This window comes from Kogia breviceps, chromosome 11 (genome assembly GCF_026419965.1).
Source record: "Kogia breviceps isolate mKogBre1 chromosome 11, mKogBre1 haplotype 1, whole genome shotgun sequence".
In the NCBI taxonomy this organism is placed as follows: Eukaryota; Metazoa; Chordata; class Mammalia; order Artiodactyla; family Physeteridae; genus Kogia; species Kogia breviceps.
In genome coordinates, this window is record NC_081320.1 from 71000489 (window position 1) to 71023264 (window position 22776).

Genomic DNA, 22776 nt, shown 5'->3' on the forward strand with positions numbered 1-22776 from the left:
AAAACCATAATTCAAAAAGAGTCATGTACCAAAATGTTTATTGCAGCTCTATTTACGATAGCCAGGACATGGAAGCAACCTAAGTGTCCATCAACAGATGAATGGATAAGGAAGATGTGGCACATATATACAATGGAATATTACTCAGCCATAAAAAGAAATGAAACTGAGTTATTTGTAATGAGGTGGATAGACCTGGAATCTGTCATACAGAGTGAAGTAAGTCAGAAGGACAAAAACAAATACCATATGCTAACACATATATATGGAATCTAAAAAAAAAAAAAAAAAAAAAAAATGTCATGAAGAGATTAGTGGTAGGATGGGAATAAATCACAGACCTACTAGAGCATGGACTTGAGGATATGGGGAGGGGGAAGGGTAAGCTGTGACGATGTGAGAGAGTGGCAGGGACATATACACACTACCAAATGTAAATTAGATAGCTAGTGGGAAGCTACAGCATAGCACAGGGAGTTCACCTCTGTACTTAGTGACCACCTAGAGGGGTGGGATAGGGAGGGTGGGAGGGAGGGTGACAAAAGAGGGAAGAGTTATGGGAACATATGTATATGTATAACTGATTCACTTTGTTGTAAAAGAGAAACTAACACACTATTGTAAAACAGTTATACTCAAAAAAAAATAAAAATATAAAATAAAATAAAATAATGAGAATGACTGCTTAGTATCACCGACTAGATGTCAATAGATACACTGCCCGGATTGCATCATAATTTTATAATTTTTTTTTTAAACAACTGGTTTGATTCAGCATCCAAATAAACGCCACGTTTTGCAAAAAAAAAAAAAAAAAAAAAGAAGCCAGTCACAAAAGACCACATATTATATGATTCCATTCATATAAAAGTCCAGAATAAGGAGATCCATAGAGACAGAAAGTTGATTACTGGTTCCTTAGAGCTGGGGAGGATGGAAGGATAGGAGTGAGATGAAAATGTTCTAATATTGATTGTGGTGATGGTTGCACATATCTGCGAATATATTAAAAACCATTGAATTGTATGTACATTTTAGCTCAGTGAATGGTCTGGCATGTGAGTTATATCTCAATAAAGGTGTTTTAAAGAAGAAGTTCGGACACTGTGCTAACAGGAAAAATTTAATTACTATGTCAGGTGTGATTCTGGGAACAAGTCAAGAAAGTCTATTTGGAAGAAATGACATTTGAGCTGGTTCTTCAAGGGTAAGTAAGAACTGTATTTAATCTCTTTTTCTCATTGCTAGTCTTGAAAGATAGAATGGGTTGTTTTGCTATTAATCTGCCTTGAAACCCTTTGAAAACTTGCTGTGTGCCTTAAAAACCTTTATTAAAAGATTCCCTCCATATGCTTAGACAAAAAATAATATTTTAATCACCAAAAATTGAATATCTGTGATCTTTTAAAAAATTACAGTCCTTACCTACCTCGTTAATACTAATACTGTGTGTTGGACATCCACTCTAAATGATCTGTGCTAACACCATGGCCTGCTGCTTTAGGTAACTGGAAGGGTCAGGTAACCTGCCCAGGTAAATCAAAACAATGTTGATATTTTTGGACGCTCTGTTTTTCTGTCTCCTTTGAGTTGACAGTCTCTATCCAGATGCGCAGTGGACTTTTTGAGATTTTTGTACCTTACAATGTAGGGAGGGCTGCCAGGCTAATGGTCACTCATTGAGAGTTAACTGGCATTTATCCATTTTTCACTCATTTATCAACGCATTTAGTTCTTCAACAAGCTTGTGAAGGTTACTATATGACAGACACTGTGATGTGTGTTGGGAATACAAAAGCAACATTTTGCTTTTGACTGGCTTCTTTCATCTAGCGTGTTTCCAGAGTTCATCCATTTGTAGCATGAATCAATACTTCATTCCTCTTTCTGGCTGAATGATATTCCATTGTATAGATATACCCTATGCTGTTTATTCATTCATCTGTTAATGAACATTTCAATGGTTTACACCTTTTGGCTATAATGAATGATGCTGCTGTAAATATTTGTGTACAAGTTTTTGTATTGATATTTGTTTTCATTCCTCTTGGGTACATACTCGGGAATGGAATTGCTGGGTTACATGGTAATTCTATGTTCCATCGTTTGAGGAACTGCCAAATTGTGTTCTGAAGCAGTTGCGCCATTTTATATTCTCACCAGCAGTGTATGAGGGTTCGATTTCTCCACATGCATGTTATCTTTTTTGCTATCTGACTTTTTAATTCTAGCTATCCTAGTGTTTGTGGAGTGGTATCTCTTTGTGGTTTCGATTTGCATTCCCTAATGACAGCAACATGATTTCCCTGTCCTCCAGGAGTTCACAGTCTAATAGCCAAGGGTGGAGAGGTTGGAAAAACCTACAATATGCCATATATGCTTTAGAATACCTGGCGGTGAGGTCTGGAAAGATTTCAGAAAGGAAGAGACACTGAGCTGAATCTTAAAAGCCTGAGGGTATGTCCTTCTGGCAGACAAAGGTGGAGTGTATGCATGTGTACATACTTTTGAGGGAAGGTGCAGAACTTTCCAATGAAAGGAACATCTTGTGTAAAGTACCCCATAGTGAAAGAGTGTGCCCAGATGCACTGTGCTATATCCTTCTCCATGGAGTTAGACAAATTGATGTCAATACATTAAATCCTGACTTTCTCATTTACAAGTTTCAAGGAGACTAATTTAGCCTCTTTCATTGCAAGCATGATAGGCCTGGAACCTCCTTAACAAGAGAACTTTTCCTTATACACACACCCCAAGGCATCCCCCAGAGTTGAGAAAGATCTCCCCGGCCTAGAGTATTGATTATCCAAGCTAAGGCAGGAAGCTGGCCCACTTCCACAGCCAACCTCACCAAGAACATACCAACTCAGTTTGGCCAACCCTAAATGCGCAAACACATTTTGGAATATACAAGCTTCTCATACCTTGGAGGTTCCTAAGAATTCTGGAGGTTTTAAGTTAAGCCAGTCAAAGTGTCTGCAAATTCTTTGAACAGAAAGGAGAGTCCCGTGCCCTGTTACACGTAGTCACTGTGGGTCCTAATGTATCAACCGCCCTGCAAATTAACTAAACAATGCCTTACATTCCTATCATCCCTTCCAGCGTGGGCAGCTACCCCACACACATTAATTCATAGGATAATTCTAGGGTAAGAAGGTCTAGGGTTCGCTTGAGGAACTAGCAGATGAAGAAACAGAACTGTAATGTGACCAATGTCACACAGCTCGTACGTAACAGAGCGAGGACCAGAGCATGGTGTTTCCATTCACGTCCTGAGTCCATCATCCAGAATCCACTCTTTTGTATTCATTATGGTTTTATATTTCTCTCCTGACAAGAAGTACGAGGTGGGCAGATCAAGATCACGACAGCAACTCAAGATTGCTGGCAAGAACTGAAATTCTTTCGTCTGTCTGGTCTACCTTCCTTGCTTTGCAGGCCTTTGTCCTCCTGCTTGTTCCCTCCTGGTCATCAAACAGCAGCTGCAATTTCAGGCTTTGAGTGTGCTCTCTCAGAAGGAACTAGGTGGAAGGGGTAAAAGGACAAGATGGGTAAAAGCTGAACCTGTCCCTTTGTAACAAATAAATAAAAGCTTTCCTGAAGTCATGCCCAAGGGCCTCCTGTTTACACGTGCTTGGCCAGAATGGTGTTACATGGTCATCCCTAGCTGCAAGGGACAAGGAGAAAAAAGAGTTTTGCTTTTGCACTTTTATAGTAGAAAAAGGCAAGGAAGGGAGGGTATTGAATGACTCCTGGGTAAGGTCACCTTCTACCAAGCCCATCACTGAGCTACGTTTAGTCAGCTTTTTAAATATCATATCTCAATTTTCACTAGATATAAATTATTATTATTATTATATAGATATAGAATAATATAAAGGGAATCGATTATTATGCAGATAATGTATAATATATTATACATAAAATGTATACTTAAATATATAAATATTTATATAAATACATAAATATAGTATTTGCATATATATAAATTGCTGGTAGGGAGGGAGGGAGAGGTTGGAATAACAGAATATTTTTAATAAAAAACACTGTTGCCGCCTATTGTTCTGGCCTTAGTGCTGTTGCACAGAGATTACTAAAACCTAGGAGTTTTCTAACTTGTCATAAATATATCTGTTTTGTATCCTTCTCTCTTTTTTCTTCTATAGAAATGTTAAAAACTACACAAAGTAGAGAAGGTAATATAATGACCTCTCTATTCACAGGTTGATAGGTGTACCTATAGACTACCTGCAAAAATGATCATTTTGTTAATCTTGTTTTGTCCATCCCTCCCTTTTCCCTCTGGAATATTTTAAGCAAATTAGCTCCATTTCAATATACCAAAATGAATTTTGCCTGTATGCCTTAAATTTCTTTTTTCTTCTTTTTTTCTATCAAGAGATTCCACAAGAGTTTTAACATGATTTGAAAAAGTTAACCAGTGGGAAATGTTATTTGAAAGGTCCCTCTCTCTCTCCGTATTTTGACCTCTTATTGCACGAGTAACAACAAATTGAAAGAAAAGAGAGAGAGAGAACTTTAAAAACGGAAAAGCTAGATTTCAAAAGAGACCTACTAGAGCATGGACTTGAGGATATGGGGAGGGGGAAGGGTAAGCTGTGACAAAGTGAGAGGGTGGCATGGACATATATACACTACCAAATGTAAAATAGCTAGCTAGTGCAAGTAGCCGCATAGCACAGGGAGATCAGCTCGGTGCTTTGTGACCACCTAGAGGGGTGGGATAGGGAGGGTGGGAGGGAGGGAGACGCAAGAGGGAAGAGATATGGGAACATATGTATATGTATAACTGATTCACTTTGTTATAAAGCAGAAACTAACACACCATTGTAAAGCAATTATACTCCAATAAAGATGTTATTAAAAAAAAAAAAAAGAACTGGGACTTCCTAGGGGAGTACGTCTCACCTCTCTACTAGACAGAGCAGTCAGGATCTATCCCCCTCCACACCCATCCCACCACTTAAAATGTAGGTCACAGTTATGTGTCAGTTAAAGTACCACTGACAGTTAACAAATGTAGTAATTAGTATTCCATTCAGGTTTACATTCCTTAACATTAAAGAAAAATAAATTTCCTGAATCTCAAACTATATGCTAGTTGGTCGCTTAGTAGGAACTGTCCCAATTATCCTAAGTGAGAAGCTGTTCAAATAAGAACCTGGCCCTTCCTCCTCTCCTAGAGATTTTGGCTACTTTGACCAGGTGCTACTGCCTTATCCTTTAAGACAAACAATCCAGAGTATTAACAACTATTCCCAGTTAAAGAAATACCTTGTGTATTTATTCTTCCCTATACAACGTTATCCATTGGTCAGCCATTCATTCATTCGTTCCCTAATATTTTTCAGGTCTCACATATATATCTTATCACTAAAATCTTTAAGGATGAAAACCCTAGCAAGGAACTGTAATCATATCTCTGTTTTCACAGAGCTCAGGAAACCCATCTCCTAAAAGCTCTACGTGGGAATCAGGTAAAAATTGGTTGTTCTCTAAATGTCTGGAGAGCAAAAATGCCAATCTGAACGTGTATTTGCGAAAAGGCATAGTGGCAGGATGGTGGGGTGGGAAATGGGCCTGGCTGGAAGGATCTCTATATGTGTATTTTTATCAGCCATGTGTTGGATGAAGCGGAGTGCTGCCAGATAGCTTCTTTTCGACAGCTTGGAGTTACTGTTGGGAACAGATCCATGTATGGAAGCGAAAGCCGAAAGGCACAGATAAGCAGAGATCCAGCTATGCAAACCATGTTTAGAGACACTTAAAGGACAAGCATCCCAGGTCCTTTCTTTCTGGTAAATTTGGAGAAACCATCACCCCGGGTCTTTTTTCACATCCAGCCCATGCGGACTGATCAGCCCGGCTCCACAGAGGTAGGTGCAGGGCTTTTGTGATGAAACGTTATCTAAAAGATCATTCGTGATTATTCCCTCCCAAGCTCTTGATGTCCCTTAAGGGAAGCTGCCAGATAATATTTTGGAAAAAAAAGAAAGATTTGGGTTGGGGCTGGTGACTAGGAGGTATTTAACAGCTCTGCCTTCGCAAGACAGGGCAGCTCGGTTACAGAGGGAAAGTGGCAGCATGGAATCGCTCCCAAATAGAACCCCTTTGCCCGGGGTCAGTTCCTGTTCGGATTTCTGGGGATACGACTCTCCCTCAGTATTTCCAGCACCTTTGAAATGAGCCCCAGCTTCTCGTGGGTTCTGGTGCAGTGTATTTTAGGGGAGGGAGGGAGGATTTGCCCTTTACCTTGCTTATGCGTCCAAATCCAGCATAAACTTAACATGTGTGGCTAGTTCTTCCTTAGACCTAGGAAGAGCTGCTTGCTTGTAAACGACGTTATTATTTTTGGCAGCTGAAGTCATTTTTGCAGTGTTTCTCAGCAGATCGGAGGTTGATTACATCCTGTTCAAAGATTCCTGGGTTGTTTTCACAAACGTGGGGTCTTGCGCAAGTTGAAATTGCTGAAACCAGCTTTAAGCACTAGACTTTTCTCGGTACCTTCGACATTTTCTTTCTTTTTGGCTAATGACTGAAAACTATGGAGCTTGAGGGGAAAGCTATATGACTATAGTTTTGCCATCGGTGATGTTCGGGGAACGGTAGATAGTGACAGAATCACAAAAGCTAGATGTCTCGGGGTCCAAAGTAAAAGCATGAATATGCAGACAAGAACAATATCAGAATCGCTATGACTCTAGTCTAGTTTCCAGGACACTGGTTAACCCAGCCAAAGCATATCAGTTACATGTTGAAATGCTATTCCAGCTAATTACCAAATTGTAATCATTAGATCATTAAGCAGGTCTTTTAAAATTGTTAGCAAAATCTGTGAACCTCTGCAAAACACAAAAGTCAGGGGGGAAAATTGCAGGTCATATCTATAAAATGTGTGTGTGTTTTCAAGATTGAACTAAAAGAATTTTTGCACACGATAATGGAATTTAAATTCAAAATTTCTCTTGCTGAGAATATTGTGTCTATATTTCAAGGAAGATTTGAACCAACTCTTAAGTTTTTTAATCTTAAGATAGAATGTGAGGAAAAAAGAAAAGAAAGAAAAATTGAATATGATTTTTTCCTTCTCTGATGACAAAACATGACATGGAAAATGATTAATAAACAAGTGTAAAAAAATAACAAAACAGCTTGTAATACTGACCAAGGAGATGTTCTTTGGATAAATTAGATAGCTGGGAAAAGGATACAGGTGAACTGACTTTAGTTATGTAGTGGTTTCTTTCAAGTTGTGGACGTTCTCTAATACCAAAAAAAAGTGGCAGGGAAAGAGAAAACATGGTTCTATTTCAGTAAGAATATGTTATCATCACTAAAATATTATTATTATAAATTTTCATCAAATTACTCCTGTTCATGTCTAGTGTATTTAAACTGACAGCATGTTAAATTAACAACACATTCAAACTAACCCTTTCCACATCTCTAAAATAGGCTATTTTACTTCATTTAAAAATATTGGTTTGGCCAAAACGTTCATTTGGGTTTTTCTGTAAGCTATTACAAGCAAACTTTTTAGCCAAGCCAATACTAATATTCTGTATCTGCAGGAGAGAGAGAGAGGGAGAGAGAATAAACTATGCCTTCTTTTTTTAAACTAACAGAGCTAACTAAGCTGTCATAACTTTAGTTAAAGTGGAACAGGCCTACAAAAGGATGGTTTTAAAATATTTAAACACTACATACCAGCCGGCTTTCCAAAAGGAACAGCACCAGCACAGCAGGAGTTTTGTCAATTTTCAATATGTAAAAGTTATTCTAAATTATGTCACTAGTATTTGTGATAAGATGCAATACGTATATGACATCATCTACTGTTTTCTCATTTGCTTATTGCCAAGTACATTTCAAGGGTGCACTTCTCATGAGAAATGTCTGTTCCTGTTCCTGTTTTTCTTTAGCAAACACATTTAAGAAGTGTAATATAAGTAATAAAGAATGATTTGTTGCTAGTTCATATATATAGTATGTCATCTATGGAAAAAAAAATTGACCATCAACTACTAATGACTTATGATTTCTTAAGCATTCGGTGATGACTGTACGTGTTAGAAAATCTTGAGATCGTATTTTGAGAAGAGAATTGGAAGTGTTGACAGTCTTTTGTGGAAAAAAAAATGACATGAATGCTCTATGCTATAGTTAGCTGATGTAGAAGCAAATTTACAGTGGCCAAGGATAACAGGAAAGTTGAAATTTGTCCTAAGAGCATAGCACACAGATATGAGAATTCCGTCTGTGAAGGGCCAGGTTGGATAGTTCCTGGGCCTGGTTGACGGTGCTGAAATGCAGGGGGAACAGACTTTTTTTTTTTTTAAAGGCTGAGGCCAAAGCTTTTTTTTTTTTGTAGTAAATTTATTTATTTATTTTTGGCTGTGTTGGGTCTTTGTTTCTGTGCGAGGGCTTTCTCTAGTTGTGGCAAGTGGGGGCCACTCTTCATCGCGGTGCGCAGGCCTCTCACTGTCACGGCCTCTCTCATTCCGGAGCACAGGATGCAGATGCGCAGGCTCAGTAGTTGTGGCTCACGGGCCCAGTTGCTCCGCGGCATGTGGGATCCTCCCAGACCAGGGCTTGAACCCGTGTCCCCTGCATTAGCAGGCAGATTCTCAACCACTGCGCCACCAGGGAAGCCCGGGAACAGCCTTTTTAGGGGCTTTGATGGCAAACAATATCCCTGAAACTGTTGGGGGAGAATTTGCATGAAAGTAAGGATTTGTATGTATGAACAATATCCCTGAAATTGTTGGGGGAGAATTTGCATGAAAGTAAGAATTTGTATGAACAATATCCCTGAAACTGTTGGGGGAGAATTTGTATGCTTTTCCAAAGGCATGGAAAATTTGATCCAGAGGAAAGGTCATTAAGTTTCAAGGAAATGATAACAGTGGTTACTCTAGAAAAAAATTCCCTTGCAAACTTCAAATAAGATATAGTTTTCTCCAGTGATTAAAAATTGAGTGGTCCCAGACAAACCACTGAAGATTTCAAGATTTTTGTTGTTGTTGTTTTTGCGGTACGTGGGCCTCCCACTGTTGCGGCCTCTCCCGTTGAGGAGCACAGGCTCCAGACGCGCAGGCTCAGCGGCCACGGCTCACGGGCCCAGCCGTTCCACGGCATGTGGGATCTTCCCGGACCGGGGCACGAAGCCGTGTCCCCTGCATCGGCAGGCGGACTCTCAACCACTGTGCCACCAGGGAAGGGAAGCCCTCAAGATTTTTTTTTAAATGACATTAGGTATGAGACTAGTAGATGGTCCTAGTGAGGAGTTAGATGGCCTGAGAGGCTGTATAGTTTCTCCAAGGTCAATCAATGGAAAGTGAAGGGATCCAGGTCAGCTGATCAGAACCCATCTGCCTATACTGCTCCCCTTTCAATTACTTAAAATTACACGTCCATTTCATATGTCCTGGTGAGATATTAGAAGAAAATTCCATGGCAGATAATTGTTAAAGTAGTTTTCAGGTATATAAAGTAATGAAAGGGGAACAAATTCCCATGGCACTTAGCTGAGGAGAAAATGGCCTCTCCTATTTCATCAACTTCTTCCCATGAGACGATCTATGGTTCTCAACACTTTAAAATCACTCGGTGGGGGTGAAGTCCACTGCTGCCCTGATTAACTAAATATGCTCATGGGGTGCAGGCAAAGGTAGTTTATTTTTTAATCTATCCCATGAAATCCTAATGTGCAACCAACATTGAGAAGCCCTTTCTTTTTGCAGTAGAGAAGTGGTAACCAGTCCAGTTTATTTCATCTGGCGGGGGAAGGGGGGTGGTTAACAGAACCACAGATGAAGATAAAAAAATGTAATCTTTCCAAGAAAGATGACTTTTCTGGAAGTTCGATTGATGTAATCTTTGCTGACAGGGTGTTCCTATTTAAAAGTTTCAACATATTTAAAAAGAAGTTTTCTCTACAATAGAGTACTGATATAGATCTATCTGATATCTCTCATACTCCCTAGGCTGAAACCTATGTGAATGCTGACCACAATTATTGAAAGGTAAAAATATATATATGTGTATATGTGACATTATGGTTCTTAACTATAGCTGCTAAATGAAATTTCATATTGTTTTAGCAAATTATCAAATAGTCATCTTGAAAGGGCATATTAAGTTTGGATAGCAACAGTTTTCTAAGAATTAGGCAAATCATTCTCTTTTTTGCCTTTTGCCTTTCTAAATGTCAAGAACTTTGGAGAGAGGCTGTGTGATTTTACTCAGAAGATATATTAGTTTATCACATATCAATACATATGAATAAGAAACTAACACTAGCCACAGTACCAAGAGGCAATGAAGGGCTACAAAAGACTCCTTTCATTTAAGTAGGAACTGAAGGCTGGGCTCTCTGAGGCCTGCAGAAATGATTTCGGGTTGAATGCAAGTAGAGATAAAATAAATAACTCCTCTAGATTCCAGCTCAGGGTAAAGAGGACTCTTCGAGAAAGTGGGTGGAGCAGTGATTAGAGTTATGACTGCTGAGGGTGATTGGAGTCTGACAGCCTGAGTTTCAGGTCTGACTCTTCAATGTATTAATGGCCGTGTGACTTTGGACAGGTAACATCATCTTTTTAAGCCTCTATTTCTCTTCTCTGCAAATTATGGACAGCAATGACCATATTGAAGGGCTAAATTGGCAAAGTTCAAATAAAGAGTTTAGCTTAATGGCCTGTAAATGATGGTACCACATTTGTAAGCAATGTTCGAATCAAATGGATTTTTCTTGAGACTAACGTCCCTGTCACTAGAAATATTAAACAGAAGACTGATCACATCTCAAAGAGAGTATAGATGAATTCTGAAATTCCTTTCAAGTCAGTTTCTAGAATTAACCCACCATTAACTTTGAACATTTGGCAGATATTGATTAAATACTCTTGAACTGATTGATGATGCAATTGAATTCCCCTCTCACTCCAAATCATACCATGGTGAGTCTGGAAACTATCATTTAAGATATCAAAAATAAATAGATACAGATATATATTCCCTCATGAATATTAAAAAAGCTTTCAAAAATTAAGCCATATCTTAATAGAAGAGAAGGGCACCAGTTAAAAAGGTATTTCTTAAATCATTTTTCTGAACAAGGTCTGTTTTAGGTAGAGATAGAAGAATCCATTGAATATTTACCCTATTCATAGTAATGTATTATATTCCAAGTAATAATAACTCTAGTTCTTTAGTTTCTCCAGCAGCTTGCCCTCTGAGAGGTAAGATGCAATCATATGTAAAATGATATATATACTATTATCTATTATGCTGTTATTATGCTATTATCCATTGCAAGCTGTTGTTGAATTTCATTCAAAGAAATATAATTTTTAAAACTATTTCCAAATCTTAACTAATTTTACCACTGCTTTACTCATATGGATAAAATATTAAGAAATAAAAATTCTTTCTTTTGGTTCAAACGCTGAGTTCTAGATTCAGACAAATCCGTAAAATCCCAACTACACTTCTTATTGACATGTTGGGCAAGTTACCTAATAACTATCTTGACATGCGTTGAACTCCACTATTTTCCAAGCACACTTCTAAGCAAGTCACATATATTAATTCATAAATTCTAATAATTACCCTACAAGATTGGCAACCATTCTGTGAATAATTTTGCACAGAAATGTTGGTAATATGCCCAAGATCACACAACAAGAAAACAGAAGAGACAGGATTTGAAGCCTCTTCTTAGCCTCTGTGTTTTTCCTGTCCCGCAACTCTTTCTTGGCCTTTTAAAAATAGAAACAAGGGGCTTCCCTTCCCTTTCCTTCCCTTCCCTTCCCTTCCCTTCCCTTCCTTTCCCTTTCCTTCCTTTCCCTCCCCTCGCCTCCCCCCCCCTCCCCTCCCCTCCCCTCCCTTCCCTTCCCTTCCCTTCCCGCGCAGTGGTTGAGAGTCCGCCTGCCGATGCAGGGGACAAGGGTTCGTGCCCCGGTCCGGGAAGATCCCACATGCCGCGGAGCGGCTGTGCCCTGAGCCGTGGCCGCTGGACCGGTGCGTCCGGAGCCTGTGCTCCGCAACGGGAGAGGCCGCGGCGGTGAATGGCCTGCGTACCACAAAAAAAGAAAAAGAAAAAAAAAAAAGAAAAGAAACAAATAGATTAATGTATGAAAAAATTAATGTATGAAAAAATTAATGTACGAAAAGTATTCAGCATAGTGTCTGACAAGAAGTGAGAGCAAACCATGTTATTCTCAGATTACTGTCCACTTTAATCCGTTTAATGAGTTAACTAATCATTTGAAACAATGTTTCTGAGTACCAATTATATAAGAAATGGTATTGATTGCTCTTTATAAACATTTATAAATTGTTGACTGGACACTTCAGAAATAGAGGTTAAACTGTTATTTTATTTTTTTTGCGTTACACAGGCCTCTCACTGTTGTGGCCTCTCCCGTTGCGGAGCACAGGCTCCGGACGCGCAGGCTCAGCGGCCATGGCTCACGGGCCCAGCCGCTCTGCGGCATGTGGGATCTTCCCGGACCGGGGCACAAACCCGCGTCCCCTGCATCGGCAGGCGGACTCTCAACCACTGCGCCACCAGGGAAGCCCGAACTGTTATTTTAAAGAGAATGGACGGTACTCCATTTTCTTTCCCTCCCTATCATATTACCTACTTTTCGATAAATGTGTCAAAATTTTTACACCCTTCCCCCAGTCTTCACTGTTACGTAGCAAAGATGATTTGTATAAAAATGATCAAATGAGATCAAAATCGTTTAAATGAAAGTTAGTATTGTATTCAGGGACCCATCTCACAGACATATTAAACTGCATTTAAATTCCAATTCAAAATTTTAAATGAAGAACAAGAGCTCTACCTGGCATTCAACTTACATTTTAGATTATATGCTTATGAGCATCGGACCTTCAGGAATTCAACATAAAATTTTCACCAGTATTGTAGAGTTGTGTATTAGTTTTATGAAAATTATAATGAAATGTATTTTAACTAATGGCAATACAAATTATAAAGAAGTTATTCACTTATTTTTTTGCAAAGAGAATGTAATGAAAGATTACCTCTTGTTACTTTTTATCAGGCGTGTGCGGAGCAATAGAGGTCAAATCCACCTTCTACCACTGTATTTTTACTCTGTTACACATTCAAGATCATTGTTATATTGTTTCCCCGGAGATGATTCTGCTGCTATTAATTTAAATATTCTTTTGCCTTAAAAAGATAAATATCTAATGTGATTCACGTAAGGGATAGGGAAAGAAAATCAAAAGATTAGCAACTTAAACAAAAAATGGGGTTCCTGCAGTTCCCATCAATCTATAGTCCCTAATAGGTTACATTTTTTAAACTATCAACGATCAACAACACTATCGACAAACAGCCATAATAATTCACTTAAAGCACATAATTTCCTAAGCAATTCAAAGCACTGAAAAACTAAAACAAAAACACAGTATGCTAAATACTAGACATGCAAAGTTTCGTTATAAAGAAACAAAACTGAAGTAACACTTATATACTTAACTTTTGTTCAGTATGTGTGTCCCAAAGCCACAGCTTAGGCCCATGATCTTTTGGGGAACACAGACTAAATAAATAATTTAGAGAATATATGTCCCAAAGCTCATTTTTTCCCCTCCATAATACACTTGGGTCTAGCTAAAACAAAATATGCCCAATTTACTGGATAATTTTATCTATTTTTCAAGGGAACATCTAATAAATATTCATTGACTAGTTTGAGAACCAGATCTCCAAAAGTTCAGCAAGGTGGTGACCTTCCAAACCACATCTTCCAAAATGGGATCTGAGAAGGAATTGTTCTTCAATATCTTCGGTGAAATCAAAGGTTCCATTATCCAAAAACAGCACCTGTGATCTATTGTATCAAATGAATCTCCATCTCAGATATTCAGAGGACACGCTAACATGTCACTAGCTCTGAGAAATCTTGCAGAAAGATAATCTGGGCATGACCTTGTTGTTAAGCTAAATGATGACTTAGAATCCAGATGAGGGGTAGACCATTCACTGCCCTCCCTGACCTCACGGCATCCGCGGCACACATCAATCATGTCATCGTCACTGACTCAGCCTAGATTCGTCTCAGAGTGATTCTCAGTGGATTGTTGAAGGCACTCACCACTAACTGACAAGAGTTAGTACATAGGATGAAATATAGCTGTCATCCAATCATGGAAAAATCCCCTGGAAATATGAATAGTTAACTCTGAAAGAATTGATTAAACCCAGGCCTATGGTTTTAACACAAAGGACAAGCTATTTAATAGGTCTCTATGCAAAAAGAGTAGAAGAATGCCTAGCTTACAGAATGCCAGTTTAAGTTCCAACTTGAATAGCTTCACCCATATACATGCATAGCTATTCTAAAAGTATAGAAAAGTCTTTTGAGTATTGTTTTTGTTGTTTTGGGGAGGTGATAAAGGCACAAATCATACGTTCTCTTTTGATTCAGCCTACTGTAGAAGATATGTTTGTGTACTTGTGTATTTGTATGCCTGTGTGCTTTTTTTTTAATTGTGTTCCCAGAGCACTTAGAATTGAGCTCTCCCAGCATTTCGCACCAGTGAAATTATGTGGTTCTGTCGCTATACTAAACCCATTGAGTTCCTGGAGCTACATTAAATACCAGGAGACACAGCACTGAAGAACTTAGCCTTGTGGGGCAGCGAATCACAGGAACAGGCTGTCGCAAAGCAGTTTCATAGAGAACTATGGGCAAAAATTAATAGCACAGGCCAGTGGTGACCCAGGGAGGAGGCAGCATATGCAAAAGTCTGGAGGAAAGAGGAAAATATGCCACATTAGGGATGGGAAACAACAAATAGTTCAGCATTGCAAGAGGTGGCTTTTTGGTTGGGTTGACTTGTTTTTGACTCTTTATTGAAGTATAGTATACGCACAGAAACACTTGGCTGTGCGGTTCAATGCATTTTCATAAATAGAATTCACTCACGTGTCCGTGTATTCAGCACCTAGATCAAGACGCAGAGCCATTATCAGCACCTCAGAAGGTCCCCTGATAACCCTTTCCAGACATTTTTCCCCTCAAAGGTAATCACTAGACTGATATCTATCAGTGTTTTGCTACTGCTGAGATTTGAGGTGTGGATTAGCCAGCAGTGAACCTGGAAACGCGATGGCAGAAAAAAACAAACAAACAAAAAAAAAACTCCCTTATCTTGTTAAGAAGGTGGAACTTTGTTCTGAAGGTAGTGGCAGGGGAATGGGAGGTGAGGGGGTGGGAGTACAGAAAGGTCGAGCCAGGACAGTGACCAGATTTGTGATACCTCTTAATTTTGTATCTCCACTACCGTTTCCTGACACAAAGCAGACAAATAATATCTGATGAATAACTGAGTGGCTAAATGAATATTCTTTACTTACTCTAAGTAATGTATTTATTATTGAAAGTCATGTAAAAGTATTCAAATACTCTAACAAATCACACCTGAGCTAAGGAGATACCAAAAAATATTTTTCAATGATTACTTCGTTCTTCTTGTAAGAACCAATGAGATAAAGCATGTAATATGTTTAGTTCCTAGCACATAATAATTACTCAATAAATGGTAGCTATTATTGTTATTCATTCAGTAAGCATTTACTGAGCATCTACTATTTCCAAACGCTGTGCTTTTGTGTATAAAATGATGACTCAGACACAGTCCTTTCTCTCAAAGAATTCATTAATAAAGGTGCAGGATGTAAAGTTAAAGAAGAGAACCATTCCAGAGATTGATAACAAAACATTAATCCAGGACAAGTCAAAAAGCAACATAAAGCTGGGAGGGAAGGTAGAAACCAAGCTAAAATGTTTATGCCTTCTTCAGTGGATCAAATGTGTGCTGTGATGAAAGGGAGGATACATTGGGAAGATAAACCACGGGGTGATGAGTAGGAATTGCTCTAAAGAAAGTTTTAAAATGACTATAGTATAGCTTTCATTTCTAGGGTTATATCTACCTTGTCCGTTTGCCTTTTTATTTATATGCATTGGCTTAGGATGAACTAAATAGAACCGACCAGAATCCTATTGGGGAATTGATATGTATGCTGGGAAAGGGAAGGATTTTAATTATTCTGAAATGGCCAGAATTAGAATGATGTCTAGAGATCATGAACCCAATCTTTGCTGCTTCATGGTAAGAGCTTGATTTAGGATGGAGAGTAAAGCAGAGTGAGAAGATACAAAGAAAGAGTTCCTTTGATACTATGATCCCAAGGTTATAACACTGTCTGAAACTTGGGCCGCTCACTGCATCCACAGGGGGATGATATATTCTTCTTATTAAACTTTGCTCAGGCCCCACCTTTGTAAGAGATGAGATGGGGCAACACTATTGAAATCCCTGCCAGGTGGGCGACAGGCAACTCCCAAAGGGCTTGATGAGGAACAAACCAAAAGGTGACAGATGTCCCTGTACCTGTTGAAGGACTTGAAGGAACATTTCCCTTCCTGAGTGTGTTTCCCTGTCTTCCTAGGAGTCTGTACTGGGTGGTGTCTAGAAAGTCTCTGCTTTTAAGTGTTTCTGGTTCAATTACAGATCAATTTTGAAAAACAAGGAAATGAGAAAGGTAGATTTAATCCATATGTTTCAAAACACTGCATGCCAGTCGAAAGAGAGCACTTGCCAATCAAAATACCTAGAACTGAGGGAGATTAATGAAATTGGCAAATTATTTTAAAATGTCAGTGTTCTAAAGTGAGCAAGGGTGAGCATTTATTTTTAACTGTTTTGCTAATTTATGTTGAAGAACTGAACATTATAGAAATGGTATACAAAGGGGATATACACACTCCAATGGAGGCACTGGAGTGCTAATGTAAGTGCGGTATTAGAGTTATAACTCAGACAATATCAACGCAAACAAAAAGCACAGCAGGATAAGGAGACAGAGAAAGAGGAGGGAAAGTGCTTTTAGATAGGGTGGTCAAAGGAAATGAAATTTGAGCAGAAAACTAAATGCAGTGAGGAAACAAGTCAGGTGAATAATTGGGGAGAAGATTTCCAGACAGAGGGAAAAACTAGCAAGTATAAAGGCACTGAGGTAGGAGCATACGTGATCTGTTCTAGGAACAATAAGGAGCCCAGTGAGGCTCTCTAAAAAGTAGGAGAGTGATAAAAAATGACAAAGTGATAAAAAATGAATTAGGTAGCAGCTAATTCATTCGGTCTTTGAAGCCCATAGACTTGGAAGACTTGGTTAGGGGACTTTAATTCCAAGAGTGCTAGGAATCTACTGGAGGATTATGAACTAAGACATGAAATGAACTAACTTACATTTTTAACACTTAATTCCAGCTGCAGTAGGGAGGATAAATTGTAGAAAGGCAATAAATAAATAAATAAAGCAAGCAAGCAGAAGATAATAATAGACACCTTACAGGTCGAGTGTTTACATAATTGGTCATCAGAATCAGAGCATTTTTGAGAGTAAAAGGGGGAAGAATTATAATCACACTGGATCAACAGCAGTGAACTGGGAATGTCCCCGGCAAACTGGGACATATGCTCGCCCTAATTAAAGGGCTGTTTTCAACAATAAATTAGTACTGAGTAGGAAATGTTCAAAGGAAATGAGCCAAAATTAGTAGCTACCAAACTCTTTCACCAAATACTAGTGAACTGACTATTAATGGGCTATAAACTAAAAGTAATTCTATGAGAGAATAAACCAGGGACTACTAGGTTAAACCCAGGTAAACTGGTTCTTACTAAAGGAGTGTTTTTTGTGTGTGTGTGTGGTACGCGGGCATCTCACTGCCGTGGTCTCTCCCGTTGCGGAGCACAGGCTCCGGACGCGCAGGCCCAGCGGCCATGGCTCACGGGCCCAGCCGCTCGGCGGCATGTGGGATCCTCCCAGACCGGGGCACGAACCCTCGTCCCCTGCATCGGCAGGCGGACTCTCAACCACTGCGCCACCAGGGAAGCCCTAAAGGAGTTCTTTTAAGAAGCTAATTTGCTTTGGGAATACCTAGGCACTGTTGATCATATGCAGTGTTTCTCAGTTATATGTCTATAGATTTTATTTTTTCAAGAAGATAATATCTTGTGACACCAGCCTTCCATGGAACTCCGTATGGGGAATAGCAGTGCAGGAGAAAGGTATGGTTCAGTGATAGCGTGGAGTAGACAATGGATGGATATGATTCTAAGATCTGACCCAGGCATTTTAGTTCGATTAGTGGGTAGATAACTCAGTGGCGTGAGGAGCCCCAGACTGCAATTCAAAAGCAGTGTCGCTCTGATTTAGCAGCTACCAAAATATCAGGGTTGTTCTTAACCCCAGTAGATGCAAAGAAGCCTGTTTTTCATTTTCCATGAAAATCTAATATTTGCTGTGTGCTTGTGGTTCTACGGACTTAAGTTTATGCCTGGGAATTTTTAAAAGTAAAAGGTTCTTGGTGCCCTTTCCTTCTCTAGTAAGGACTTGGGATCAGAGTCAAGGACACTGGACCAGAAAAACAGATTCTGAATTCCATTGACACAGAGGCCAGAAACACGTGTGGAAAACTAAATATGTAAAGTATGAAGGCAAGAAGATGAGTTCAGAAATGAAAGAAGTACCTTACCTTGCCAGGTACCCAAGCAGAAAGTTGTCCTGGGTCCTAGGATGGCAGCTATTGCTTGCAGCTGCTTCCCATACACTCTGACGGGAGTTATGTGGGTGAGTCAGCAATCAGAATGCTTGGGAACTGTCACCAACTTCTAGACACTGGCTTACAAATGATCCATAAATTCTTAAGTGGTGCTCAAAGAGTGCCTCTCTACATCTCTTCTTCTACTTAATATTTCCTTTGGCGGCGCAGGGTGAGGGGATGGTTACCCTCTATGCTCCTGTAACTACTACCAGCAACAGTAGCTAACACATAAAGCAATTTCTACGCATCAGGCACTTTCCTCAGTGCTTTTACATACATTAACTCATTAAATCCTGACAATAACCTTATAAGCTGGATCCTCTTATTATCCTCATTTTCAGATGAGGAAAATGATATAGGGAAGGACTAAGTAAACCTGCCTAAGGTCACACAAATAATAAATAGTAGAGCTGAACAAATCTGGTTCCAGAGCCAACGCTATTATTCACTCTATCATGGGCAAGTTCTTCACAGAAATTAATGGAGAAAGATAACTTTTTTATCTAGTTCTAGTCCTTATGATCACATAGAACATGGTTCCTATTACGACTGACATCACTTGAAGTCTCTGAAGACCAGCAGTTATTACATTTGTCTCAAACTCTATGGCTCCAATTTCTTACTGGGTCCCCTTATGACATGTGTGTGAATTCCTACTTAATTTAATGTCTGAAAACTCATCTTTGAATGTGTTTCTCCATTTTTTAATTTATTTCATTGATGTGTTGATGGGGTTGAGAGCCACAGCTCAGCCCAAAAGTACTTGCAGGTGATTTTGAGGGCTCCGGGTGCAGGACATTGAGACCCACCCTTTTTAAATTGCATCTGTTAAGATGTCTGTGGATCCTGAATGCCATCCAGTCTGTTTTCATTTTTCAACTTTGACATCTCTTGCAAATGTAGTGAGAATGGGTTTTATGTCTTTATCCTATACTCTGACAAAGTATTTAGCCAAAGGCAAGGACAGTGCCATGCAACACATCAGTCACTTTGCATCCAGCCTGAGTCAGCAATCTTTGAGCACCGTTATTTAGTAAGGACTCCACCTAATCGCATTATCAGGCACTCCATATTCTTCCATTTGGTCCAAAGTGCTTCTGTGTAGTTATGCAAAACATCCTGATGAAGGTCAGAAATCATGTACCAACAGCATTTTTCTCTTCAGTTAGTTTAAGATCCCTCAGTGTCATGAGGTTAGTTTGACTTGACTTTGAACATTGAAACTCTGTTTGCTTATTTGTACTTTCACGGCTCCTTTTCCAATCTCCAGAGTTCCTTAAAGAGTACTGACTGGGCTTCCCTGGTGGCGCAGTGGTTGAGAGTCCGCCTGCCGATGCAGGGGACAAGGGTTCGTGCCCTGGTCCGGGAGGGTCACACATGCCGTGGGCCCGTGAGCCATGGCCGCTGAGCCTGCGCGTCCAGAGCCTCTGCTCCGCAACGGGAGAGACTGCAACAGTGAGAGGCCCATGTACTGCAAAAAAAAAAAAAAAGAGTACTGACTGATTCAACGTTCTCTTATTAAAAGGTTTCATACATTGGAATGTAATTTACTTATGCAAAGTATCTGAACAAATTTAGAGGAACCAGCTACTATTTTACCATCACTTTTATCTTTGACTCTAGTTTCCCGTTACTAATATTTACTGTCCACCCTCCCATCCATACATTCAACTGTCTATTCAACCTATTTCCACAGATCCCCTTAATTAAACTTAATATGTTTCAAATTAAACTCATCTTGCTACTACCCACCTCACCGGTGTTTCTGGTTTATATAACACTTTGCTTAACCTTAAACCAAGAAGTCAGCTTAGACTTCTTTCTTTGACTTGCTGTCTCCCCACCACAACAAATCAGTCCCCGAATCTTTTAGTTCATACCCCCTGAAGTCTCTCATATCCATTACTGCCTTTTATAGCTTATTACATGAGTTATTGCAACAGCTCGCTAAGAGATGCCCTTCCCCCATCCTGGCCACTCCCAACTATCCTCCACTTGGTTGCCAAAGTGATCTTGTTAAATACAATCTTGATCTGGCAGACACATATGTAAAATCTTTTAATGAATCCCTGTAACTTCCAGGATAAAATCCAAATTCATTAGCTTGGGACCAAAGACCTTTGAAATTGTAGCCCTGCGTACATTCCTAAGCTTGGCGCTCTCTGTCTCCCAATAAATGTTCTTTGTCCTGGCTTCACCAGACTACTTACGTTTCACTGAAATAGTCAAGAGTGGCTCAGATCTCCATTTCCTCACATGTTCATTGCCGTCTTTCTTCAGTGTTAACAAACCCTACACTTGCTTTAGGACTCAATACAAGAACCATTCTCTCTGTGATGCTTCCCTCCCCATTATCCGATTCTGATTTGTATCCTCCCTTTGTGTTCCTACCGCACCCTGCATATGTCTCGTGATAATACTTAGTGTTGTCAAGGTGTATTTTTCTGCCTCCTCATTTGACTCTAAGCAACTTGGGGACACATACTTATCTTACTCATCTTTACATATGAAGGACTTTACATATGAAGGCACAGTATCCGACATACAATGGGTGTAGTCCATAAATATTTATTGAATAATGAAACGAATAAGTCAAAATCCTCATTGAATGAAGAACTAGAAGAAAATGTATGCTAAGGAGTTATGTTTGTCTCTTGTCTTCCACACGCCCCCAGCAGGAGGTCTATTCCTCATTTAGCTCCAACCTGTTGAGCTAATTTTAAAAATCTTATTTGTTATTTACATTCTAAGGTCCACCTGACTAACTTATAAACATATTTTTGTAGCATTACTCATTCACATGATGTGTGGACTTGGGTGGTTAAGTCCAGAATATACAGTCTGTTTATTGTAAGGCTGCCCAAACTCACCAATCTCAAAAGCTATCAACCTTACCAGCCTCAACATGAGAGGACTTACATGGAAGAGAGGGTGATTGAAATATCTCTCTTTTAGATGAATATTTTCCTTTTAATTATTTTATCTTCCAATATTCAAAGATATTCTGAGAATAACTTTTCAAAAATCAAGCACTGGTTTATCTGGTTATAAAGGGCAAAAACAACACATGGTGGTAACAAAAAGCTTCCATTAGCATTTTTAGCAGGATTATCCAGATCTTCATCCACATTTTGAAGTACTTGTCACGAGCAGTATTTTCTGTGTTCAGACAGTTCTGAAATCCTTTTGGGTAATATTTTGAAAAATGGGTTTTATTCAGACAAAACCAAACACAGCTTGGGTAATACCTCCATTTAGGTCTGGAAACTTGCCTCAGTTTACCAACGTGCACATGGGAAATGCCAAGCATTTCTAGTCACATCATCTATTTATTTAGAGCAATGTGGTATCCCATTTAGATAAAGTCTAAAAAATCAGATAGAAGCTATTAGGCTTTGTATTTTTTCAATTTATTAAAGTGTTTCCTGCCAATGAGGAAAAAAATGATAATGAGTAAGCGTGAGTGCCTCATAATTGTTAGAAGAGTTTTCCCCAGAATTCTTCAAATGTACCCCTGAGTGGGATTGCTTTATTTAAAAAAAAAAAAAGATAAAATGATACTCTTTGAGGACCAAATAATTTCTGACACCTAACAACTGAAGAATCACTGACAGTCCATTATGACAAAGGTTAACCCTAACAACAAAGGAGGTAAGTCTTTATAAATAGGCACCAATTTCAAGGCTCGGAGATTAAAAGGAAAACTATTGCATTCAAAATTCTATGTCCTGACTCCAAGTTCCAATTCTGTCACAAAGCAAATAATTAGCAAGTCACTAACCTTCTCCAGACCTCTGTTTCCTCTATGGGATGAGGTAGCTGGACTTGGTAACCACTGGAATCCCTTCTTGCTGTAAAGGTCATGGTCAAAAGTTACATGAAACAATGGAGTCATAGACTTTTAACAAGGCTCTCGTTGTACATGGTGGTTTTTTATCTGCTGATACATCTGTGGTTTGTTCCTAGGCCCACTCTTTGTTCTTGATGTTGCTTATCATTTTTACATAAATTGTCCTAGTCATTGTCATCTGATGAAAAATAAGGAAGCATAATTGGAAAAGAAATAAAAACATGCTTGAAGAATTTGTCCTGGACT

The 22776-nt window shown here is 39.2% G+C and overlaps 1 protein-coding gene across 4 annotated transcripts in view; it reads left to right on the forward strand.

The window, feature by feature from the left end:
* The first annotated feature begins 5705 nt into the window (after positions 1-5705).
* Positions 5706-22776, forward strand: part of SLC8A1 (solute carrier family 8 member A1) — a 439650-nt gene continuing 422579 nt past the window's right edge. For 3 of the 4 annotated variants that reach the window (XM_067007716.1, XM_067007713.1, XM_067007709.1), the window contains exon 1: positions 5706-5897. Coding sequence is in view for 1 of the 4 variants with exons in the window: in XM_067007709.1 (XP_066863810.1) it covers positions 5868-5897 (30 nt within the window). In the remaining 3 variants the exon portion in view is untranslated. The remainder of the gene's footprint in view (positions 5898-22776) is intronic. The other variant, XM_067007708.1, reaches the window with a different exon arrangement.